The sequence below is a fragment of the Dipodomys merriami genome, unplaced genomic scaffold (assembly GCF_024711535.1).
Source record: "Dipodomys merriami isolate MVZ:Mamm:240054 unplaced genomic scaffold, mDipMer1.0.p SCAF_90, whole genome shotgun sequence".
Taxonomy (NCBI): domain Eukaryota; kingdom Metazoa; phylum Chordata; class Mammalia; order Rodentia; family Heteromyidae; genus Dipodomys; species Dipodomys merriami.
In genome coordinates, this window is record NW_027206513.1 from 2,666,477 (window position 1) to 2,692,624 (window position 26,148).

Genomic DNA, 26,148 nt, shown 5'->3' on the forward strand with positions numbered 1-26,148 from the left:
GATAACCAGACATCTCCTTTCTACCACACTTTTGTTTGTTAGCACCACCCCAGAAAGGCTGGACTCAGGGCTGGTCAAGGCCCCAAGCTCCCTCAGCAAGTCTCCAGCAACCTTCCTGTCTCTCTTTTGTTCTGGGGCGCAGACTTGCTTTGCTTGGCCATGAAGGTTTGGAAGTTCTTTCAGTTGCAACTGGCAACATGAGCCTGTCTCACCACTAATGACCATCTGAGGGAAAGCAGCTGGTCTTGACACTCTTGGGGCCAGAAGTGGCCCTAGAAACACAGGCCTGTGCCCCAAACCAGTGGCACTGAAAAGTTATACTTGGCTGTCCAGTGGCTTAGGGGAACATGGAATCCTTGGTCTCCACATATGTGCACCCCCCTCCTTTATTTCCTGGAATCCCACATTGGAGTCCCAGGTCATCATCCCAGATTCTGAGCAGTGTTTGCCCTTCCCAGCAGAGCCTTTGGCATGGATGTTTCCTGCTTCAACGCTGAGCCCTTCTGCATTCCTGGGGGTAGCTGCCCAGCCAGCCCTCTTCTAGCTGTGAGAGCCAGGAAGCTGCTAACTTCCTGTCCCCACTGCCCAACTTCAGATTTTCCCAGGGATCAGATATCTCTGTGAGATAGTTTGGTTCAGTCAGTAAGTCTGTTCACCACACAGGGATGGAGGCCAACGATCTAAGCAGCAGGTAGGTTTGGAAGTCAGTGCTAATTCGGCTCTGCCATTCCTGGCTGCAGGATTTGGGTTCAAATTTGGCTGGCTTTTCAGCCTTCTTCCCATGTGTGGATGGGGACAAATATCATCATAGCACTGATCACAAATGGAGGCCTTCTTCCTCACAGGGCTGCTGCCAGCCAGTGGTTGAAGTTGTCTTTGACAAAGCAAAATAGGTCTTTGTAATGGGGAAGTATTTCATAGTTGCAATGTGCATAAACCCTGGAGTCTTCTGTAAAGCAGCTTTTTCCTTTTTGTGAGGGAGGGATGTGGATGTGGAAACTCAGGACTGGGAGGGTAAGCCATGCAGTCAGGCTGGGCAGATAGGGGATTGATTGCAGGTCACTACCCACAGACTCCCAGGACCTGTGTGGGAAGGTCTCCAGTGGGGGGAAGGGGGTGGAGTGAAAGAAGGAATACAAACAACTTCTTCGTGGCAGTTGTGGTTGGGGTTGGGTATGGTGGAGGCCAGGGAGCCCTGTGGATTAATGAGTTCCAGGGAGAACTGGGAATCTGACTTTGTCAAAAGCACCCATTGAATCTGGCCAGTGAATCATCAGTTTGGTGAGCACTCCAAGGTGCAGCGGTCTGGCAGCCTCCTTGGGAGAGTGACTATGGCTCTTTTCTACCACAGTGGTGGTGATGCTTCTCTGGCAGGGTTGGAAGTTACCCAGTGGCAGAGTTCACATACCCCAGCCGTCCCACTGGCTTTGAGACCACTTTTTTTTAAAAAAAATTCCCAACCCTAACATTCAAATTTAATATAAAAACAAAATAAAAGGCAGGCACTGGGTGGCTCACACTTAGAATCCTAGCTACTCAGGAGGCTGCAATCTGAGAATCAAGATTTGGAGCCATCTGGGCCAGAAAAACCCAAAAACTTCTTTTCTCTAAATAACAGGCAAAGAGCTGAAAATGAAAGCATGATTCAGGTGGTAGGGCCAACCATGAGTGAGCATGTAACAATACCCTGAGTTCAAATCCTACTACCTACAAAAAATATATATTAAAAAAAATAAGCCAGGCACTGGTGGTTCAGACCTATAATCCTAGCTACACATGTAGCTGAGATCTGAGGATCATAGTTCAAAGCCAGCTTGGGCAGGAAAGTCCCTGAGATTCTTATCTCCAATGAACCACCAGAAAATAAGTGGTGCTGTGGCTTAAAGTGATAGAGTGCTAGCCTTGAGCTGAAGAGCTCAGAGACAGCTCCCAGAACTTGAGTTTAAGCCACATGACAAAGAAAGGAAGGAAGAAATAAAGAAGGAAAGAAAAAAAAGGAAGAAAGGAGAAAAGAAAGAAAGGAAGAAAGGAAGAAAGGAAGAAAGAAAGAAAGAAAGAAAGAAAGAAAGAAAAAGAAAGAAAGAAAAAGAAAGAAAAAAAGAAAGAAAAAGAAAAAAAGAAAGAAAAAGAAAGAAAGAAAGAAAGAAAGAAAGAAAGAAAGAAAGAAAGAAAGAAAGAAAGAAAGAAAGAAAGAAAAAAAGAAAAAGAAAGTCACCAGGTTATCCCCAAAGGTCAGCATCATGATGTAGCACCTACTTCCCTGCAGGTAGAGTCAGGCCAGATGAGTAGATGAGTCCAGGCCTGGTCCCAAGTTGAATGTGAATTACCTTGCAAGACTTGCCCATGCCACAAGGTCAAGATTCTCCCCTATAGACACAACCTCCTTTATCCTTTCATGTTCTACCTCTTAAAATTTTTTTTCTTTTAAGTAGTTGTGCAAGCTGGGCACTGCTGGCTTATGCCTGTAATAGCTACTCAGGAGGCTGAGATCTGAGGATTATGGTTCAATGCCTGCCTGAGCAGAAATGTCCATGATACTTTTATCTCCAATAAACCACTAGAAAACCAGAAGTGGCACTGTGGCTCAAGTGGTAGAGTGCTAGCCTTGAGCTGAGGAGCTGAGGGACAGTGCCCAGGCCCAGAGTTCAAGTCCCACGACTGATCAAAAAAAAAAAAGTAGTTGTGCAATGGGGGTTCAATTCAACAAGTCAATTTATAATTACCATAAACTTATGAGATCATGTCCAAGCTCTTAAAAAACAATTGAGATTGGAAAGTTTACATGTGGAGCTTAAGTTGCTCAAAGTTACCCTTTGCCAACTATTAGCACAACCCCTGCACCCTTTATGGCTTTTGAAGCATCATAGCTGGGCATTGATTTTTTTTTTTTTTTTTGCGGGGGGTGGGGAGGGTTGGTGGTAAGGCTTGAACTCTGGGCCTGGGCTCTGTCCCTCAGCTCTTCAGCTCAAGGCTAGCGCTCTACCACTTGAGCCACAGTACTACTTCCAGTTTTCTGAGTGGTTTATTGGAGATAAGAGTCTCACAGACTTTTCCTGCCCAGGCTGGCTTTGAACTGTGATCCTAGATCTCAGCCTCCTGAATAGCTAGGATTACAGGTGTGAACCACCAGTGCCGGGCTTGGGCATTGCTTTTTTTTTTTTTTAATGAATACTCGAGCTATTTTTCTTTCTTGTTTTCCCTGTTACATAAACTCTTACACTGTGTGATCCTGTTTTACTTGTCTCCCCATCACCTTTTTTTCAAGATGATTTTCAAGACAGAGAGGAGTTTACCAAGGCCCAGGTTCTGGATGTTCAAGAATGAGAGAGTATGTCTGCAGTAAGAGACATGATTATAAGGAAATGTGGGTTCAGATAACTGCTTAGCCACTCTGTCAGATAGTCACCGTGTCCTCGTTTTATTTCTTGAGGGGTGGACTAGAGCCATGATACCTGTGCTTGGGGCTGTCATCTGCTGGCCTGTTGGAGCAGATGTTGCCCAGCTTGGTGCTGAGCAGTGAGAGGTGCTTAGTGAGCTGCTGGGGTGGTTTGGGCCCTGTAGTTTCGGGAGCTTCTGGAAGCGCAGGGTGGGCGTGAGCCAGACCCGATGAGTGGTGGTCTCTCCTCTCCCCAGAACTGTCTGAACAGGCAGCAGCTCCTCACTGCCATCCGCCAGCTGGAGCAGCTGCTGAAGGGCCATGAGACTCGCTTTGCCGAGGGCATCCGCAATATGAAGAGTCGGCTGGCTGAGCTGCACAACTCTGTGAGCAAGGTGGCCCCGGACAGCCCCCCAGGTGGGTCCCCACAGCAGCATTGTCACAGTCAGAGAACAAAGACCAAACAACTGTCTCTGATTCCCTCCCAACCTGCTATGTGCTAAGACTCCCGGACCATCCTTACCTAAGGTCCATGGTTTAACGCTGGTGTGTGTGTATGTGTGTATATTGTGTGTGTGTGTGTGTGTGTGTGTGTGTGTGTGTGTGTATGTGTGTGTGTGTGTGAGAGAGAGAGAGAGACAGAGAGACAGAGAGACAGAGAGAGACAGAGAGAGAGACAGAGAGAGACAGAGACAGAGAGAGACAGCGACAGAGACAGAGACAGAGAAAGAGACAGAGACAGAGACAGACAGACAGACAGACAGACAGACAGACAGACAGACAGACAGACAGACAGACAGAAAGAGAAGAGACAGAGTTAAAATGTGCCTGCTGCTTGTCATCTCTATCTGGCTGTCTCCCATTCCCCTCTCCCTGTCTCTCTGTGCTGGTCCTGGGGCCTGAACTCAGGGCCTAGCCACTGTACCTGAACCACTCCCTCTCCCCAAGAACATTGACAATTGGATGAGGAGCTGTGTCTAGAGTGCCCCACACACTGGCAGCAGGCCTGCCATTAGAGGGTGTTGGTACCCAGGAGGGGCTCCTCCTAATCTTCCCTCTTCTCCTTCCAGTTTCCTGCCCTGCTCTGAATGCTCCTTCGGATGGTAGAAAGTTTGGAAGCAAGTACCTAGTGGATCATGAAGTCCATTTTACCTGCAATGCCGGCTTCCGCCTGGAAGGGCTCAGCAGTGTGGTTTGTCTTCCCAACGGGACCTGGACAGGGGAGCAGCCCCACTGCAGAGGTATCACCCCTTCTTTCCACCTACCAGGCAGACCCGCCTCCCCCACAGCAGGGCTGGAGGATACAAAGAGTCATCTTGGGACCACTGTGTGCCTGATACTTGAATCCTTCCTTAAACATAAAGCAGAGGAACGTGCCTGATTCCTCACTTCTCTGCCAAGCCTGGATTGCTGTCCATCTGCTTGGATTTGCTAACCAGTTCCAACTAGATACTCTTGTTTTGCATGTAGGAAAAAATTATGCACAGAGAGGTTAAGGAACGTATACAAGGTCCACACAGCAAGTGGTAGTTTGTGGATATGCTGACCCCAGAGACTCTGCTGTACTTCATTTAGGACTACAGTGACTGGATCTCATGCAAGACACTACCCTAGGGCTGAGGAGTTGGACAAGAGAAAGGTGCTGCAAGGAGTCCTAGTGGCTGCTGTGGGGCTGTAGTGTGCAGCTGCTGCTCTCCTCTGGGTAGAGGAAATTTCTCAAGTGTCTTTTTCTTTTTTTTCTTTTTTTTGGGGGGGTCCGGTCATGGGGCCTGAACTCTGGGCCTGGGTGCTGTCCCTCAGCTCTTCAGCTCAAAGCTAGCACTCTACCACTTGAGTCAGAGCACCACTTCCAGCTTTTTTCTTTTTGCTTATGTGGTGCTGAGGAATCGAACCCAGGGCCTCAGGCATGCAAGGTAAGCGCTCTACCACTGAGCCACCTTCCCAGCCCTCAAGTGTCTTTTGAATCTGCATTAGGACTTGATCTGATAGACTTTTGGGGCACAGGAGAAGGTTTCTTTTGTTTTCCTCTGTGAAGCTTGTAAACATTATCTTTTTGATTTAAAGAAAAATGACCTGTAATTCTAGCTCTTAGGCAGAAAGCCAGGGACCATGGTTCAAGGTCAGCCCAGGAGAAACACAAGTAGCAAGATGGGAATCTAACTTTAATTTTTTTTGCCAGTCCTGGGGCTTGAACTCAGGGCTGGGCACTGTCCCTGTTGCTTCTTTTGCTCAAGGCTAACACTCTACCCCTTGAGCCACAGAGCCACTTCCAGCAAAAAGCTTTATGTGGTGCTGAGGAATTGAACCCAGGGCTTCATGCATGCTAGGCAAGCCTTCTACCACTAAGCCACATTCCCAGCCTAATTCTTTTGTTTTTTTTTTGGTGGTGGGGGGGGTTCTGGTCATGGGCCTGAACTCTGGGCCTGGGCATTGTCCCTCAGCTCTTCAGCTCAAGGCTAGTGCTCTACCACTTGAGCCACAGCACCACTCCTGGCTTTTTTTCTTTCTGCTTGTGTGGTGCTGAGGAATCAAACCCAAGGCAAGCACTCTACCACTTAGCCATCTTCCCAGCCCCCTAACTCTTTTTTTTTTTTTTTAAGTCTGGCCTTGAAACTCAATCCTCCTGATTGCTGCCTCTTGAGTTTTGTTGGATTACAGGGGTAATCTAACTAGCCTTCCAGCCAGCTTATTTTTTGATCTTTGGTGCTTTAGTCTTTGCTTTAGTCACTGTTGTCCAACTTTCAGCTATTACAGTCACCCAGAAAAACTTCGTAAAATGTAGATGCTGGGGCCCCAAAGACCTACTGAGTGAATTGAAGTCTTTATAGGTGAAATTCAGGAAACTGAATTGTTAATATATTCCCTATGCACTACAAGTATTATCCAAAGCTTGAGAAATACCACTGCTCTTGCTCCTATGAGAAGCATAAAAGAGATTAAGAAAGTCAAAAGCACCAAAACATTGGGGCCTGTCCACAAGCAATGGTAGATCTGCTGGCCTTTCCATGGTCCAGAGCATGCCTTGACTCTTGTCTTTGAACTGAGCAGCGCATTCCAGATTCACCTGTGTTTTCAGTCTCCTCTTTTCCTCTAGCCTCTACCCTGGCCTTATCCCAGGACTTCATTTACTGTGACAATCGGGAAAAGTTGATTCAGGGAACAAGGTTGTGGCCCGTGCAAGGTGGTAACCCTGATAAGACTTTTTTTTCATCTCTGTAAGTGTAATCTGGGCATAAGAGGTCACCCATAGCAGAATGGGACAAAATATTCATACGTCATTACCAAGCTACTCAACCAGCTGCAAGACATGACCTCCCCCAGGCTAGCAGGCTGAGCCTATGCTCAGCAGGAATTTCTCTGATTCATGGGTATCAGTTTCAGCCATATCAGCCAGACCCGTTAGCAGGGAGATTTAGTGCTTCTGTTTTTGTTGTTGTTGTTGCTATTGTTTTATTGGTCATGAGGCTTGAACTTGGTGCCTGGATACTGTCCCTGAGCAATTTCACTCAAGGCTAGTGCTCTACTACTTTAAGCTAAAGTAACACTTCTTATTTTCTGGTGGTTCATTGGAGATAAGAATCTCACAGACTTTCCTGCCTGTGCTAGCTTTGAACCACCATCCTTAGGTCTCAGCCTCCTAAGTAGCTAGGATTAGAGGTTTGAGCATCAGTGCCCAGCACTTCTATTTTAATGACATGGCTGAGACATAGGCTGGAGCCCAGTGAATTAATAAGCAACCATGGATCCCCCAGTTTTTTTTTGACCCACTCCTCCAGCCCTTTTTTGCATTTGTTATTTTCGAGGTGGAGTCTTGTTTCCTCTAGACCAAGATTTGCCTATTTCACACTTCCTGACATAGCTGACAGGTATGTGTTATCATGCCCAGATTCTTCACTTGAGATGGAGTCTCATGGACTTTTTTTGCCTAGTCTGGCACAGAACCATGATCCTCCTGATCTCAGCCTTCAGCTAGCTGGGATGGGAGCTAAGAGCTACCTTTTGAATGTATACAAATTCATTTTGTATCTCTGCAGTCCTGTCACTGTGTGTTGACATAGAGAATTAGTGTGTGTGTGTGTGTGTGTGTGTGTGTGTGTGTGTGTGTGTGTGTGTGCTGGTCCTGGGGCTTGCACTCAGGGCCTGATTGCTGTCCCTGAGCTTTTGTGCTCAAGGCTAGCACTCTACCACTTGGGCCACAGTACCACTTCTGCCTTTTTCTGGGTAATTTATTAGAGATAAAAGCTTGCCCAGGCTAACTTCACACGGTGATCCTCAGATCTCAGGCTCCCAAGTAGCTAGGATTACAGGCATGACCCACAGGTGCCCAGCTGAGAAATAATCTTAATTACAGGGGTTCACCTCAAAACCCAACAAAGTCAGTGTAAGACAACATGGCAACAGTTTAATAACCTCTCTCCCTCTCCTCTCAAGACAACTGTTTAGAAAGTAAATGATAAGCCTGGTTTGGCATAGAAATAATCACACATACTTGTGCCATTATAAACATAGCAGGCTGAGGTGGGCTCCTGCACTCCAGGGTAGACAGCAATCCTTTGCTCCCTGAATGAGTTTCCCATTGTTCTTTCTCTAAAGGGCATGCTTTTAAGATGCAAAGCTTTCTGAATAGGAGGACCCGTGCCAAAGGGCTTGTCCCTTTTACTGGAGAGGAATAAATGCCGTTGACATGACCATGCAGCAGGAGCTCCAAGTGTCTAGCCCCTCCCCTTTTTCATATTGATCTTTTCAAGGTAGAGTCTCACTTTATGTCCAGGCCAGCCTGGGTTGTGATCTTCCTACTTGTGTTTCCCTAAGCTTCTGGGGATGACAGTTAAGCCACCATATCCAGCCATTGACTGACATGAAGTTCCATGAACTTTTGTTTGGGCTGGCCTCAACCCATGATTCTCTGATCCTTACCTCTCAAGTAGCTAGGATTATAAGCTTGAACCATCACGTGCAGTTAGGTGTGTTTTTAACAGGGCTCTGTGTGGGGTCATTAGCCAGAATCCTATTTGGACCTACTGATTTAAAACATCAGTTCAGTATTGCATTGGGGATCCATTTGTTTAACCTAGGAATGTCAGGTGACAGTGGTACAGGCTGGGGTTCAGGGAGAAGGAGCTGAGATTATACAGTAGAGTGAGAAACATCAGATAGTGTTTAACTCCATGGACAGTGATTGATAGGAACACTGAGAGAAGGTAAGAGTGGCTCAAGACAGAGACTCTTAAGGACAGGGAGGTCAGATGGAGGATGGAGTAAAAAGGATACAGGAAGAGCTTGCAAGACAGAACACCAAAAGCTGTATAAATGTAGGGTGGATGACATTTGACTGAGGGCTTGGCAGGTTATTCTCCAGTTGGAATGGGACACAGCTGGGGCAGATACATCCAAGAGACTCTTATCTGTGATTAATCAGCAAAAAGCTGGAAGTGGAGGCATGGCTCAAGTGGTAGAGCACCAGTCCTGAGCAGGAAAAGCCTAGCAAGAGCACAAGGCTCTGAGGTCAAGTTTTAGTACCAACACACTGGATAGAGAGACAGATAGACAGACAGACAGACAGACTGGCAGACAGATAGATAGATAAATAGTTAGATAGGGCAAGAGTTAGACGATGCCCATAATCCTTAACCTCACTTAATGCCAATGGGAAGTGCTTATGTAAGAGTAAATGAAAATAAGGCTGTGTCTTGGTTTGCCAGCCTCTCTCTGTGCTCCCTTTGTAGTAGCTTTAATGTTGCTATGCTCTTGACTAAATGCCATAGCCTGGGACACAGTTGAATGCAATGTCAACTGTATTTCATTCAGTCAGGACTCAGACTGGGCACCAGAAAGGGCCCTGGGCCATCAAATGCCGACACTGTGCATCAAGATAAGAAATCCAGAGAGTCTGTCTGGAGCCTGTCAAGAAATGAATCTCCTAGGCAGACCAGTCCTGGCACCTCTATGTGTATCTCTCCCAAGCTGATGACACCAGACGCCTCCCACAGGAGCCAGGTGCATCCCAGGCTCAGTGTCTTCCACTGCAGTCCCCCAAAGGAGAGACAATGGCCTGGGGCCACCAGGGCCAAGCTGAAGGTATCAGTGTCCCTCACTTTCTGGCTCTCTCCCACGACTCCATGGCCTGGTGAGCTGCCTGCTTGTAGAAGATGCTTCTGAACAGCACCGAGGCTGGATCACAGGTAATGAGAACAATACCTATGTGGTGTCATTCACACCCATTCCTGGAAACCAGTCACCTGAAACCATAATGGCTCAGGTGGAGGGTACAGAGAAATGGAAAGAGCTCCTTCCCCTGGGACGAGTCGCTCTGGATGCTTCCAGATGAAATAGGAACCATCTAACCTTCTCTATGACATCTCAGACTCCAGGAGGCTTGAGGGAAGCCAAAGTCTCTGCCATTCCACCCAGAACTAGGCTACAGTTCTCACTAGGAATGAAGCACCTGCTTTCTCTCTCGGATAATACAACTGGAAATGAGCTCTGACGCTGAGAGATTCTCCTGGCTTCTCTCCCCAAATGCTGCCAGCAAATCTGTGAGCTGCCACACCGTCTCTCTCTCTCATGGAAACGGCCTGAGTTTATATGAACACTGCGCTTAGGAAATTTGAAACGAGCATATAACACAAGGGTTTTATAAAATCATCTTTTTCTTTGCTTTACTTTTTTTGTGTGTGTGCCAATACTGAGGTTTGAACTCAGGGCTTGGATGCTGTTCCTTAGGTTTTTCACTCAAGGTGGCACTCTACCACTTGAGGCATACTTCCACTCCCAGCTTTTTGATGGTTAATTAGAAATAAGAGTCTCATGGATTTTCCTGCCTGGGCAAGCTTTGAGCCAAGATCTTCAAATCTCATCTTCTTGAGTAGCTAAGATTGCAGGCATGAGAAGTCATTGTTTGGCTAAAAATCATCTTTTTTCTATTTATAAATTTTATAAATGTTTGCATGAAAATGGGAGGACACAAAACAAAAAAAGTGTACAAAAGCAAAGAAAATTCATCTGTATGCCTAGGACTCAGTGAAGTATTTATAGGGTTTTAGACATTCTCCCTCTGTACATGGTGTATATATGAGCAAGGACCAGCTCCCTTTACCAATATTAAAAGAATGTTAACCAGCCCCTACATGGTAGAGCACAGGAGGGCTGCTGGCTGTGAATTTGGAGAACAAATTTTCCCTATCTCTACATATTTCAATAGGCCATCTTTCTCTTTGTAACTCTCCTGTGAGACTCTTATTTCCAAAACAAAAACAAAAAAACCCTGGAAATAGATCTGTGGCTCAAGCGGTAGAGCACTAACCTTGAGCAACAAAACCAAGCAACAGCTTGAGGTCCTAAGTTCAAGCTCCAGTATCAGCACACATACGTACATGCACACAAGCACACACATACAAACACACACACACACACACACACACACACACACACACACACACACACACACACACAGAGGCAGTGAGCAAGGCAGACACCCTTGCCTGGTTACAGCTGTCTAGATACACCAGTGCCTCTGGGGTGGAGCATGAATGCTGGGGTTCCAGGTGCCCCCATCAGAATTCTAGGTGGGCACAGTATGTGCCAGGTCCAGGGTTTGCTGGATGGAGAAGCAATGGGATTTTATCTCCATCCCCTTGCAGCTCTTGCTGGTAGAGAGGTAGAAAGGTCAGGGTGGAGGGATAGGAACTGGAATGGTTCTTCTTCAGCTATCTACTCCTGAAGCTGTAATGAAAGAGAACCTATCATTGTTTATTTTGTCATTTGTTTGTTTTTATTTTGTATGTGTTAGTACTAGGACTGAAACTCCAGGCCTCGACTTCTCTCTTGGTTTTTTTTTTTTCACTTGAGACCAGCCCTCAACCACTTGAACCACACACCCCACTTCTGGCTTTTTTTTCTATTTCATTGAATGTAAGAATCTCACAGACTTTCCTGCCCAGGCTGACTTTGAACTGTGATTCTGTGATCTCAGCTACCTGAGTAGCTGAGATTACAGGTGTGAATCACCAGCACCCAGCTCTATTGTTGTTTTGATGGTTTTAGAACTACAAATCACATTTGTATTCTTTCCTAGATATCAGTGCTTGCGCCAGCCAGCCCTGTCACAATGGTGGGACCTGTATAGAAGAAGTTAACCAGTACAGATGCATCTGTCCTCTAGGAAGGACGGGGGGCCACTGTGAACATCAGGCCCAGACTGGTACGTAGCTACTGTGGGACTGGGTGAGGACGATCCCTGCAGCAACCCTGGTCACCACATGCAGACATAGCATGAGCCCAGTGCCCCCCAGAGACATGGGCTTTTCCTCTCTGGTTCCCATTCACTGTTCCTTGATTTCCTACGGTGTTCTCTCAGACATTACTTACTCCTTTTGGGTAACCAGTTTTCATCCTTTTGCTGGAAGATAACTAGTAGAAGGCCTGACACCCAACCTAACAGTTCCCAAATTGGGAACGTGAACTGGGAAGATTCGCCATGGCCTCCTTTATTGATTAGCATTTCTTTCTGTCAGCAGAATCAGCTTGACTTCAAATATTTCCATTACAAAATTAGCAATTGGCAGCACAGTCAAGTCCTAGGTATTTTAAGAAGTGAATCATTAGACATTTGATTAGAGTCTTAATATATCCCTGGCTAGAGGTCTAAGGACTCACGATGGACTCACATTTGATTCTTGCACATGGCAAGAATCAAATGATGCCAGGCACTGGTGACTCATACTTGTAATCCAAGCTACTCAGGAGACTGAGATCTAAGAATCATAGTTCAAAACCAGCCCAGGCAGGAAAGTCCATGAAACTCTTATTTCTAATAACCATCCAAAAGTCAGAAGCAGAGCTGTGGTTTAAGTGGTAGAGCACCAGCCTTGACTGAAAAAGCTAAGGGAGTTTTCAGAACCCAGGTCTGAGTTCAAGCCACACACACACATACACACACACAAGGGAAAACAAATGTGAAGGATTTTGAAACATGAATAATGGGCCCGCACTGTGTATCATCTAACCTGTCCTCAGAAGAAAAGTCCAGCTTCAAAGAAGAAGAGCCTCTTCCTTTGTCGAACAACCCTGGAGTGTTCTGTCTGGTTCTGGTTGCTTTATTTTGTGTGTGCCATGGATGGTTATTGTAATACTATCCAGAGAATAGTAGTTAATCTTTTTTTTAAATTAAAAAAAATTTTTTGTTGTTGTTCGTGGGGCTTGAACTCTGGGCCTGGGCGCTGTCCCTCAGCTCTTCAGCTCAAGGCGAGTGCTCTACCACTTGGGCCACAGTACCACTCCTGGTTTTCTGGTGTTTTATTGGAAATAAGAGTCTCAGGTTCCTGCCTGGCTGGCTTTGAACTGTGATCCTCAGATCTCAGCCTCCTGAGTAGCTAGGATTACAGGTGTGAGCCACTCACTGGTGCCCAGCTGTTAATCAGTCTTTAATATCCACCTATAATCCCAGCCTTCCTCAGCCTCCTGAGGCTGGAGAACAGCAAGATCAAGGCCATCTTGGGCTCTTCTTAGATAAAAACTGCCGCAGACCAGCTGTGTCAAGCTGTATCCAAGGGAAGACCCTAAGAGATTTTGAAGAACAGCACATAGACACACTCTAGAGAAAGCTGGGACCAGGTGGACAGGCAGTACCAGAAATCTGGGAGACTGAAGCAGCCCAGGCTCTCATCCAGTGCATTTCTTTATACAGAGTTTTTGCACAGGAAAGGGCAAAGAAAGGTCAAGATGTGCGTGTTAAGCTGCATTCAGCAGGCGCCAGCAGCTTTAGCCATATAGAAAACAGAAGGCCTCCAGTTAGAGATAGCTGAGCTCAATATGTGGTTTAATTAAGTTAAGATGGGAGAGACAACCTGGCCAATCAGCTGTTGCTGCTTCAGGCCTTGGGCAAGGACAAGGCCTAGTGCTTTCGTCCTGAGAGCTCCTGTTTCTTAGGGCTTATGACTCTGGCTTCCAGCACAAAACAAAACACCAACAAACCAACAAAATCACAAAAACCTTATTATCTTTTTATTGGACCCAACTCTGTGTCAGGTTTAAATAGTGCCCCTCCCCAAGATGGGCTGTTTAAAGTTCCTTGGCTGTTAGTGGACTTGGGAGCTTTGTCAGCATGAGACCTACTCTCTTGGGGAGTCCTCCAGCTCCTGTGTCTGAGGGTGCCATCGATGGAGATGGCGGGGGGGGGGGGGAGGGACAGGACTGTGTGAACAGCGCTGCCTCTGTTGATACAGTTCCATCTCATTGTGTCAGTCAACCACCCCCTTATTAGGGTTTCTACCACTTAGGGTGTCTGAGTTCTCGGTGTCTTGGTGTCTGAGGCCATTTTATGAAGAATCACCACAAACAGACCCCAGACTCATCACCAAGAAGGAGTGGGGGGAAGGGACAGCATATCACTGGCTACGTTCTTCTAATTTCCCTCTGGCCTAGCAGACACCTGACTCTTGTTCATGTGATCTTTCAGCCTGGAACCTTCCTTCCCACCAGTTGGTCTGCGCCTTTCTACTAACTCCCCGATAGAAAACTCATCTCCCATTCCCATCCAATTCTATTTTATGTATTTATTTTTGGGGAGACAAGTTCTGCTTTGTTGCCTAGGCTGGCCTTGAACTCCTTGGTTTAGGTGATTCTTCTGCCTCAGCTCCTGAATAGAAAAGCTGCAGGTCCACAAACCAATTACTTAATTCTCTTTACTGTAGTCGGGTATACAGGATACTTACTGTAAGGTTCCCCCTGGGAAGGGGGAACAGACTCCTCCCTCCTCTTGGCTAAGTCCCCACCCAGTACCTGTGTCACCTAGGTAACTGGCACACTTGAAGGAAGTCACTCCCCCCACCCCCATCCCTGAGGTCACTTCTGCATCCTGTGTGTCCACACCTCCTGCCTCTGGCCTGGATAAGTTGTGGCCCTGCTCTCTGCTCGAAAAGAAACCTTTCCCCTGCCTGAATACCACGTGCTGCTCTCTCTTTCCTCGGCTACCCATTTAATTTACCTAACACTTACCATCTTTAAATGTACTATTCAGTGGCACAGAGCACATTTATAGTGCATGTACAACCATCATTAGCCAGCTTCTGGGGCTTGAACTCAGGGCCTAGGCACTGTTCTTTAATGTTTTTGTTGTTGTTGTTTTGCTCAAGGCTATTGCTCTACCATTTATGCCACAGTTTCTTTTCTGCCTTTTTTTTGGGGGGGGGTGTTAATTGGAGATGAGTCTCACTGTCCCACTCGCTATAAGCTGGATCACTCTAGAACTGGGGTTCCTTCAGTGACTCAGTGACAGCATCTCTCCTCTTTGCCTCCTAGTCATTTTTCTACTTGTTCCTCTTCAGTTCCCCCAACTCTTGATCCTTAGGAAACTCAGTCTTCTGAAAACGTTCAAAAAGTAATGCTTCTTCTAATTGGAAAAGTAATTTCTGTTCCCTATAAAATGCAGAAACAAAACCACAGTTAGCCTCCTGTGGCTCATGCCTGTAATAGCTACTCAGGGGGCTCAGATCTGAGGATTGAGGTTTAAAGCCAGCCTGGACAGACAAATCTCTGAAACTCAACTCCAACTAACCAGCAAAAAGCCAGAAGTGTGAACTACAGGAAATGGAAGCAAGGTGTTTGTTGCTGCTACTGCTGTTTTTGCGCTCTCTCTCTTTCCCTCTCCCTCTCCCCTCCCCCCTCTTGTTTGTTCATTTATCTGTCTTTGGGAGGGTAAGGGGGGCATAGGAATCGAGGAACAAGGGGTGGACCAATGCAGCAGTGGTACTCACTGGACACTGTTGAAAATGAACTATACAATTTGTGGGAGAGAATGGGTGGGAAAAACTGGGAGACAGAGATGAAGGGGTGACATGGTCCAAAAAGAAATGTACTCTTTACCTGAATCATGTAACAATAGCCCCTCTGTACAACACCTTTTTAATAACTACTTTTTTAAAGCCAGAAGTAGAGGCGTGACTCAGATGGTAGACAGCCAGCCCTGAGTGAAAAAGCTAAGCAAGAACATGAAGCCTCAAGTTCAAGTCGTAGTACCAGCACAACAAAACAAAAATCAAATATCCCCAAACCCCTGCCAAAAAAAAAAAAAGGAAAAACTTTGAATACTTTAGACAAGTATAACAAACAGTATTAAGTTCTTTAAAATGCAAATGTAATTTCACATCTCAGGGAGTCCCCTCCATGGCCAGTTCTATGGTCTCCATGCACTGTGACAATGGGGTGTACTCTGCCTCCTCTGTCCTCCTTTGTGGGACCTAGACTGACGGCTTCGGTTGATGGTTGATGGTTTATCTTTCCCTATCCCACAGTAAGCACTTGAGAGTTCCTACTCTTAAGTGAACCATCTAGATGACTTGAGGAATTAGTAGAAGGGTGTGATCACATAGCAATAATTACAGCAAATGTTGTTTAACAGCAGACCGGGCAAAGATGTCCTTAGCAGTAATAATGACAGACTCCAAACTTAGTCCAATCTACTATTTATTTATTTATTTATTTATCCATTCATTCATATGTCAGTGGTGGACCTTGAACTGTCGCTGTCCCTCTCAGCTCTTCAGCTCAAGGCTAGTGCTCTACCACTTGAGCCACAGCACCACTTCCGGCTTTCTGAGTGGTTTATTGGAGGTAAGACTCTCCCTGAGTTTCCTGCCCCGGCTGGCTTTGAACCATGATCCTCAGATCTCAGCCTCCTGAGTAGCTAGGATGACAGGCGCCAGCCACGGGCACCTGGCTCTATTTTAATATAGAAAGATCTAGCAAATGAAAATGTATCAGCTATCCCTTAACTGTGTAAATAATATTAAATTTCTTTTTTTTCTTTTAATTTAATTTTATTTTATTTGTGAACATACTGTACAGAGGAGTTACAATTACATGGGCAGGATAATGCGTACATTTCTTACCAAGCATTGCAGCCTCCTCCTTTGTTTACCCTTCACATCCCTTCCCAGCCTCCCCTCTCCCCCCCAATCCCAATCCTTCTCCTTCCCCCCCTTCCCCCCCCCACCGACGTTGTAAAGCTCGTTTTGGACATGACAACTTGTACTTCTCATTGTTGCAACAGGTCCACCTGTATCCTTAAACAACTGGTTTTTCCCCATCTCCTCCACAAGTTATACTGACATCAAATATAGTGAAAGCAGGGGTTATACAGTGGGGGAGGGACATACAAAGCAACAAAGAGATAATCTTATAAATGCGTTAGAAACACATGCATGAAAGAAAAAAAAACATTAAAATACATATCTAAGGGTTCATTTTCCTGACATCACATTATCTGACCTTTTCCGCTTGACTCATACATCTACTAGATATTACAAATAAGGGAAACCATGGGACCTATGTTTCTTTGGGCCTGGCTTACTTCACTTAATATAATTTTTTCCAAGTTTTTCCATTTCCTAACAAATGGGGCAATGTCATTCTTTCTGATGGAGGCATAGAATTCCACTGTGTATATATACCACATTTTCTTGATCCATTCATCTACTGAGGGGCATCTGGGTTGGTTCCATATCTTAGCTATAGTAAATAATGCTGCAATAAACATAGTTGTGCTGGTAGCTTTAGTGTGGTCTTGTTTGTAAACATTAGGGTAAATGCCCAAAAGTGGGATTGCTGGGTCATAGGGGAGTTCTATGTGGAGTCTTTTGAGGAACCTCCATACTGCTTTCCAAAGTGTAACTGGAAACAGAAGAGTTCCTAGTCCTAGTTCTTCTTCCACCTTAGCCTAGTTTGGGCCGCCGGGCTGGGCGGCCTCTAAGGGCGCGTTTTCCCTGCAGCCCAGCCGCAGCGCACCAGCGCCTCGGGCCCTGCCTCCAGCCCGCAGCGCACCAGAGTCTCGGGCCCTGCCTCCAGCCCGCGGCGCACCAGCGCCTCCGGCCTTGCCTCCAGCCTGCAGCGCACCAGCGCCTCGGGCCCAGCCTCCAGCCTGCAGCGCACCAGCACCTCGGGCCCTGCCTTCAGCCTGCAGCGCACCAGCACCTCGGGCCCTGCCTTCAGCCAGGCGCCGCGCTGTTCGCAGGTGGAGCAGGTTCAGCTCTGCAGCTGCGAGGAAGGATTCCACCTGAGCCGCGACGTCTGCCAGGGTAGGCGCGAGGGGTGGTGCGGCCGGGAAGGGGACTCACCGCATGTGGGCTAAGAAAGCGGTCCCAGTTTACGGTTTCGCTGAGCAGTGTCCTATGAATGAAGCTAGGGAGGAAACGTCAATAAAACAAGACATTGGGAAAGCAGCCAGAAGCGCAGGTTCAGAACCTCGAGCCCTGCTCAGCACCCACCACCGCGTTCGCAGGAAGGGCGTGGCGCACTGCGGTGGTAGGCCGGGGCTTGGGGCTGTGCAGGGGCCTAGGGCTCATCTCTTGGTCTCCCCTCAGCCTGGCGTTACTGCCCAGCCCACTCCTGTGCATCCCTGCAGTTTCTTCCAAACCCCATTTAGCCCGAGTTGCCCCTCTGGGGTCTACTGCATTGGCTCTCTCCACTGTGCTTTTAAGCCATTAGGGCCCCTAGTTCTGGAGAAGGGAGATAGCACCTGTTTCTGTTCTGGGGTTACAGCTAAGTGGCTGCATCAGGCCCAGACCAGCCACACTGCCAGAGAATGGAGTTATTGGGTGCGATGACCAGCTGTTGAAGATTGCATGGGCCCAGCAGTCACGGTGGGTTCCTCTGTCTCCAGATGTGGACGAGTGTGAGCTGTTTGCGCAGGAGAGGCGCCTCCGGCTCTGCATGCATACCTGTGTGAACACCCCTGGCTCCTACAGCTGTACCTGCCCCAGTGGATACCAGATCATGGCAGATGGGAAGAGCTGTGAGGGTGAGTGAGACTTGTGGCTAGGCAGGTGACTGGGGATGGTTTGTGTCTTTGCCGCAGATGCTTCTGGGACCCTCCCCACCTGCAGCCTCACCCTCAAGACTGGAATGATGAGGAGAGCCAATGGATACATTTGATCTTAAAAAAAAAAAAAAAAAAAAAGCCCAGGCCCTGAGTTCAAGCCCCATGACGGACAAAAACAAACCCCAAAGAACAACAAAAAAACTAGCTGGGTGCCTGGTGTCTCATGCTTGTGACCCTGGTTACTCAGGAGGCTGATATCTGAGGATCAGTTTGAAGACAGCCTGGGCAGTAAAGTCCAAGAGACTTTTTTTTTTTTTTGGTCATGGGGCTTGAACTCTGGGCTTGAGCACTGTCCCTCAGTTCTTCAGCTCAAGGCGAATGAGTGCTATATCTTGAGCCACAGGGCCACTTCCAGTTTTCTGGTTGTTTATTCGAGATAAGAGTCTCACAGGGCTGGGAAGGTGGCTCAGTGGTAGAGCGCTTGCCTTGCAAGCCTGAGGCCCTGGGTTCGATTCCTCAGCACCATATAAGCAAGAAGAAAAAAGCCGGAAGTGGCACTGTGGCTCAAGTGGTAGAGCGCCAGCCTTGAGCTGAAGAGCTGAGGGACAGTGCCCAGGCCCAGAGTTCAGGCCCCACAACTGGACCCCCCCCCTAAAAAAAAAAAGAGTCTCACAGATTCTCCTGCCAGGGCTGGCTTTGAACCGTAATCCTCAGATCTCAGCCTCCTGAGTAGCTAGGATTACAGGCATGAGCCACCAGTGCCCAAGAGACTCTTATTTCCAATTAACCACAAAAAGCTGGAAGTGGATTTGTGGCTCAACTGGTAGAGCACTAACCTTGAGCACAAAAGCTCAAGGACAATGCCTAGACCCCAAGTTCAAGCTTCAGGATTGGCACACACATACAAACTACAAAAAGATACTCTCAAAGATCAAAGCACATGGTCTACGTAAGTAAGAAATGAGTTGCTTAGCCATCCTGGTTCACATCTCTTCTGACCCCATGTGAACAACTGTTTCCAGGGTCAAGTCCCTTCCACTCAATTGTCCTTAGCTAAGGTTTTACAGATAATTGATCACCCTCTCTGAGGGACTCTGATGGCTTACCTGTGAGCACCTGCAGGCTCCCTCCTACAGGCACTTACACCTCAGTGTGAATGAGTGTGGCCAGGTCCCATAATGCTGGTCATGTTTGGTGGCTAGCTGAGTTGTAGAGGGCAGAGTGCCCAGAGAGTGGCAAGAGTAAGAGTCCCTTACCTGGGTTTGAGGGGAGAACAGAGGGAGGTGTTCATCAGATTCTGACCTATTGAGGGCAGAGGATAGACACAGTTATCACCTGAACTGTATCCAGGCAAAAATGGGGCATCGAACTGAACATCCCAGCTGATCATGCCTTCTGGAAGACTGGCCTGAAGTTTTGGAGGTTGATTCCAAGCATAGTGTGAAAGAGTGCCTTCATTGGCAAGGAAAGTTTTCTGTGGGGTTGGAGTATACTCAAGAGGTGGGGATGATGCATTAAGCTAAGGGGGGACAGTAGAATGGAGAGGCTGAGCATTCTTGCAGCAGCTACACTCATACCACTTGATAAGACCTGAGGGCCCTGTGCAGCTAACAGGAGGCATCCCATTACAGCAATACTTGCCATTAAGGCAAGTATTAAGATATTAATAAACACAAATATACCAGATCTCATAGTAGCTCAGAGCCAGAAAACAGTTGTTCCTCCTTATTCATTAAAGGTCCTAGATAATACCAAACACTATACTCATGATGCTTTTATCCTCTACATAGATGCCTATGATAAATCCTGTTTTAGAAATCAGGCTCAGTAATAGAAAATGGTAGTAAAATAGGATAATTGTAACATACTGTTAAAAGGTTATTTAAGCCAGGCACTAGTGTCTCATGCCTATAATCCTAGCTATTCAAGAGGCTGAGATATGAGGATCATGGTTCAAAGCCAACCCAGACAAAAAAGTCTGTGAGACTCTTATCTCCAATTAATCACAGAAAAAAGCCAGAAGTGGAGCTGTGGCTCAAGTGGTAGAGCACTTGCCCTGAGCAAACAGAGCTCAGGGACAGCATCCAGGTCCTGAGTTCAAACCCCAGATCCCGGGAAAAAAAAGTTGCCCGGCGCTGGTGGCTCACGCCTGTAATCCTAGCTACTCAGGAGACTGAGATCTGAGGATCCAGGTTCAAAGCCAGCCTGGGCAGGAAAGTCAGTGAGACTCTTATCTCCAAAAACCATTAGAAAACTGGAAGTGGCGCTGTGGCTCGAGCGGTAGAGTGCTCACCTTGAGCTGAAGAGCGCAGGGACAGCGCCCAACCCCAGAGTTCAAGCCTCACAACTGACCAAAAAAAAAAAAAAAAGTCATTTAAGCCAGGCTCCAACAGCTCACAATAATCTTAGTTACTCAGGAAACTTAAATCCAGATAATTGTGGTTTGAAGCCAACCAGGGCAGAAAAATCTACCAGACTCTATCTCAAAAATAACCAGCAAAAGCCAGGCTGGAGGTATGGTAGAGTCGAGTCCGTTAGTTCATAACTGCTACTGGCAAAAAAAAAAAAAAAAAAATGTACTTATGAGTTGTTTATTTCTGGAATTTTCCATTTAATATTTTCACAGCACAGTTGAGAACAGAGAACCGAAACCTAGAAAAGTGAAAAGTAGTTGGGAGGAGGATGGGGGGTACTGAAAGCCAAGTGGGGTTCCTATTGGTTAAAATGATTCTAGGCTTTGACATTGAGCTGTAGCGGCATTGGGGGAGAAGTACATTTGCTATTGGGAGCCTGTTTCATACTAGGAGGATAGACAGCCCCAGGTCCCTCATCTGTTGAATTCAGGATTGTGTGAGGAATCTACCTGGCTTCAGACAATGGCTGTGATGACCACTACTAGAGGAGAAGAGGAAGAGAAAGGACAAAGGGCCCTTACACAGGATGATGTAGGAATTGTGAAGAGAGAGGGGCTCTTTTGTGACATCTTGTTAGGGCTCCATACAGTGGACACTGATGGTGGAAAAGGATTATTCATGCAACAATATTCATCAGGCCAAGATTCATACTCATATTGTCAGAAGACTGAGCAAGATTGGCAGACCTAATTAAACTACAGAATATCCTCTGACCTCTGCTTTTTATGGGTCAGGGGGTACTTGTTATCTTGGACTGGTTTTGGTTAGAGATCAAAGGGCATGTTCCAAGGAGCAGGTAACAAGAGATCGGGGAGGAATAAAGATAGGGTCAGGAAGAGCAGGTACTCATTGTCATTGGATAGGATCACTGTGTAATGTCAAACTCCCAGAATCCTCCAACACAAGATAAAGCAAACATACAAACCAGCAGTTTTCCACTGGCATCAGGCTTTCTGCACGTACACCATCCACTCATCATTTCCGTACCTAGTCATAGTTATCATGGGGCTCTAGAGTCCCCACACAAATAGTTATCCACTCAGCCACCCATCTATTCATCAACTTACCTAGCCATCCACTTACCCATTCTTCCAACAATCTGTCCATTTCCCTGTCAATCCATCTATCCATCCATCTGTCCATATATCTGTCCTCTCACTGGTTGACCCACCCATCTACTCACCCGTTTACCTACCCAACTATCTACTCACACTCATCCATCCATCCATCTATTCATTCACCCAGCCATTCTATCTGTCTACTCACCTATCCACCCACCTAACTACTGATACCCATCCAGGACCCATACCATAGCACTATGAAAGTCCACAGAGGATTGCTTGAAGTGGGGAAGAGACAACCTCAGTTGGATAGGCCCACTGGATGGTTGTTAAGAGATCAGCGAACTTTCCTTACGACTAACACAGTGAGGAAGTCAGCATTCAGAATGGAATGTGGCTGAGATCAACGGCTTTTGTAAAATCTTTGAATCTCCTTGAGGAAAAGAAACTCAGAGACAGTGACCAGGCCCAGACTTTAAGCCCCAGGATTGGCTAAAAACAAAACAAAATAAAAAATAAAAAATAAACCCACCAAAACAACAACAATAACAACAAACCTTTGAATCTTAGAAGTGTGACTTAAGAAAGACTTGAGGGCACATGGGCAGAAAAGGAAGTCTTGGAGAAACAGTAACTGGTAATACTCATTTGTCACTTGCCAGAACCCCAGCACTGGTCAATGCCCCAGGAACACAGGATCCTGAGGAGTAGCATTCCCTAGCATGTTTCTCTATGAACTTGATTACTGAATTCTTGACAGAGTTAATACTTTCAGACTATGCTTTGGAAATCACATGGTGGTGCATGTCTATAATATCAACATCCAGAAAGCTGAAACAAGAGATCAAGAATTGGCTACAGTGGCTGATGCTTGTAGTCTGCTACTAGATGGGGGATTAAGGTTCAAGGCTAGCCTGAGCAGAAAGGTTCACAAAACTCCATCTTAGCCAATGGCTGAGCATCGTGACACCTGCCTATTATCTCAGCTACAGGTGAAGCACAATGGATAAGTACAGTGGCGTGTACCTGTCACCTCCTACAACACGGGGAAGCATGTTAGAAGATTGCAGTGTAGGTGGATCTGGACTTAAATCGAGAGCCTATCTTGAAAATAACCAGGGCAAAACTGGGCTAGAGGTATGGCTCAATTAGTAGAGTGCCTTCCTGGCAAATGTGAGGTCCCAAGTTCAATCCCCAGTATGGGCTATATGGTGAGAGCTTATCTCAAAAAAAAAAAAAAAAAAAAGAAAAGAAAAATAAGCATCCAAGATTTGGGGAGCTCATCTCTTACAGAGCTCCATTTTTCTAGTGCCCTTGAGGTCTGTCCTGTGCTTCTGTGAAAGGGGTGGTGGTGGTTGTGAATTCTCACCCTCATTTATGCTCTGCATTTCAGATATTGATGAGTGTGTGAGCCCACATGTGTGCCCGCAGGCGACCACGTGCATCAATACTAGTGGAGGCTTCCAGTGCGTCAGCCCTGAGTGCCCCAAGGGCAGCGGCAACGTGAGCTATGTGAAGACATCTCCCTTGTGAGTAGAGTCAGGGCTGACCAGGGCTGGGCCCGTACATCCCAGGTCTTACAGTAAAGCTGGCCTGGATTCTTCCTGTAAGTTCCCATGAAAAAGACAGCAACATCATAGGAAAGTTGAGGGGTAGGGAATGGGTTGTCTAACTTCTCCAAGAACCCAGTTTGCCCCAGTGCTCCTTATTAGATAAGAAGACTGCAGCCACTGCGTGGTGGCATGGTCAGGGAGAAGATATGGTAAAACCCCCAGCATCCCCGGAGTCAGGTATGAATCACACCTGTTTAGAAGAGGTCCATTTTCTCAGGTTCACATAGCTTGCAACTAATAGATGCAGTGTAAACCTCAGGCACTTTGCACATACCACCGTTTTTCATCTCGCGAGCTGTAGAGTTGTTGGCTTTCCAGAGGTTGCAATAATGTAACTCACATAAAGCATACTTGTTTTCTCCCCAAAAAGACATCTTAGGAGCTCTTGCAATGTCTTCAAGTGGAATTGACTACACAAGTCATTTAAATTGCTTTTGGGATTGAAGCAGATTAGAAGTAGCAAAAATGTCAGTGACACTGAAGAGGGGTAGTTATTTGAGAGAGAAAATACTAGACCTTTCTTTCAAGGAGTCACTGAGTGAAGAACAGGGAACTTGACCTTTGTAAGCCTTTGGGAACATGTGATATTTGGCCTGAAAAATCTTTTTTTTTTTTTTAAATAAAAACTATGACTTTTTTTATACATGTGCCATGTGTAACCTTGATGATACAAAATCAGCAACTGTGCTAATTTGTGATTGTCTTTTTTTTTTTTTTTTTTGGTGCTGGTCTTGAACTCAGGACCTTTGTGTCATTCTTTAGTTCTTCACTCAAAGCTAGTGATCTACCACATGAGCTACAACTCCACTTCTGGATTTTTGGTGGTTAAAGGGAGATAAGAGTCTCTCAGACTTTCCTGCCCAGGCTGGCTTTGAACCTTAATCCTCCAAGCTCAGCATCCTGAGTAGCAAGGATTACAGGTGTGAACCATCAGCACTCAACTTGTGCTTGGCTTTTGTTTTATAAGTTAGACATTCTGAAAGCATTTTCACCAGACTCTAGTTCTAATGGAATTTGAGCCATGCTTGAGGAGCTCACATTGCAAGAGTTGCCAGCTAATTACTGGGGTGTTACCATTACAGAGAGTGCTCATCGCCTCAAGAAAGAGCGCCTGGCATGACTACCAGCATCCCCATCATTACATGATCTTCTCAGGCTTTCTCTGTACAAATGATAGTAATAGCATGAATACACATGTATGTGCAGATACACACAATATGGGAGCTCCTAGGATCATGAAGCCCCTCCCTGGACCTGTCTGATACTAGCCACAATCAAAGCTCCCCCTTAAGTTTCTCCCAAGTCTGACTGCCTCCATTTTGCCTCTGCTCCAGCCAGTGTGAACGAAATCCCTGCCCCATGGACAGCAGACCCTGCCACCACATGCCCAAGACCATCTCATTCCATTACCTGGCTCTGCCCTCCAACCTGAAAACGCCCATCACGCTCTTCCGAATGGCCACAGTCTCAGCACCAGGCCGGATTAGGCCCACCAGTTTACGGTTTGGGATTGTGGGTGGAAGCAGCCGTGGCCAGTTTGTCATGCAGCGTTCAGACCGGCAGACAGTAGAGCTGATCCTCATCCAGCCCCTGGAGGGGCCTCAGACATTGGAGGTAGACGTTGACATGTCAGAGTACCACGAACGTGCCTTCCTGGCCAAGCATGTGTCCAAGGTCACCATCTTTGTGTCTCCCTATGACTTCTAGGGTACTATGTTGGGCACTGGAATAGAGATCTGGGCTGCTTTCTTCAGACTCAACCATGCATATGGACTGCCAGAGGCCCTCCTCCCACCTTGCCTCTGCCAGATTTGCCCGTTCACTCAGGCCAATGATGCTTTCTGTTCCCTCGGGTGACAAAGAAAGCATCCAAACTGCTGCCATCACTTTTTCTTTCTGCCTTAAAGCCCTCTTCCCTTAGATTATGCACTAACTTCTCCCCTCTCCCCTAGAGGATGGGTGGCTTTTCCAAGCGCTGTGTGAAGAGCATTTTGAGGGAATGCTCATGCTTTGCGTCAAAGCATTCTGCATTGTTCAAGTCCTTTTAGGGCTTGAAGTTCTGGTATGCTGATGGTCTAGTCCTTTCTAGTACACCTGGCATGAGGTGCCCTTCTTCCACCCCCAGCATGCTGCTCTTTGTTATGTTCTGTGACAAACCTGCCAGCCTTCTCAACAGAGAGCCACAGGAGGGCCCTTGAGCCCTAGACAGACCTGCCTACACCAACAACCCAATATGCAAGCATAGTTCTATCTGAATGACTCTCCCCCACCCCCATTTTTTTTTTTTTTTGCTGATCCTTGGGTCTGAACTCAGGGCCTGGGCACTGTCCCTGAGCCTCTTTGTGCTCAAGGCTAGCACTCTTACCACTTGAGCCACAGTGCCACTTCTGGCTTTTTTTTTCAGTAGTTCATTGGAGATAAGAGTCTCACTAACTTTCCTGCTTGAGCTGGCTTTGAACTGTGATCATCAGATCTCAGCCTCCTGAGTAGTTAGGATTACGGGCATGAGCCACTAGCACCCAGCTATGACTTTCCGTTTGAGATATCCATTTCAGAAACATGACCTGGTATGATAACCTTAGAAATGAAGAATGCTGCTTCTTCCTGTCTACTGACCTCCCCACACAACCCCCCAAGAGATAGCCCAGTGCCTTCTAGAAGGGGAAGCCGGCTTTCTTCTGTATGGGTTGGGCATCCTGGGGTAGATAAGATAGAAAATACAGAGGCAATGACTGAGATTGCTCCACTAGTCTCAATTTGTCTTGGCCACATAGGGATTGTTAAGAATATCTTCCCATGGGGAACTGAGGCAAATGGTTCAGCTGTTCTTGATTTCATGGTGTTCTTCTGATGGAAGAACAAGGGGTGA

The 26,148-nt window shown here is 46.7% G+C and overlaps 1 protein-coding gene across 1 annotated transcript; it reads left to right on the forward strand.

Annotated features, from left to right (window-relative positions):
- Window positions 1-3,606: 3,606 nt before the first annotated feature.
- On the forward strand, window positions 3,607-24,986 carry Fbln7 (fibulin 7). Its single transcript, XM_070013292.1, has 7 exons — window positions 3,607-3,793; window positions 4,447-4,617; window positions 11,451-11,580; window positions 17,327-17,448; window positions 18,033-18,170; window positions 23,060-23,195; window positions 24,614-24,986. Exons 1-7 carry the CDS (start codon window positions 3,607-3,609, stop codon window positions 24,984-24,986), a joined length of 1,257 nt encoding a protein of 418 aa, XP_069869393.1.
- The last annotated feature ends 1,162 nt before the right edge of the window (window positions 24,987-26,148 follow it).

Coding starts and splice junctions, on each gene's coding strand:
- Fbln7 (XM_070013292.1), top strand. CDS start 3,607: ATGAGTGGTGGTCTCTCCTCTCCCCAGAACTGTCTGAACAGGCAGCAG. Junction 11,581..17,326: donor CATCAGGCCCAGACTGGTAC/GTAGCTACTGTG, acceptor CCCTGCCTTCAG/CCTGCAGCGCACCAGCACCT. Junction 17,449..18,032: donor GAGCCGCGACGTCTGCCAGG/GTAGGCGCGAGG, acceptor CTCTGTCTCCAG/ATGTGGACGAGTGTGAGCTG.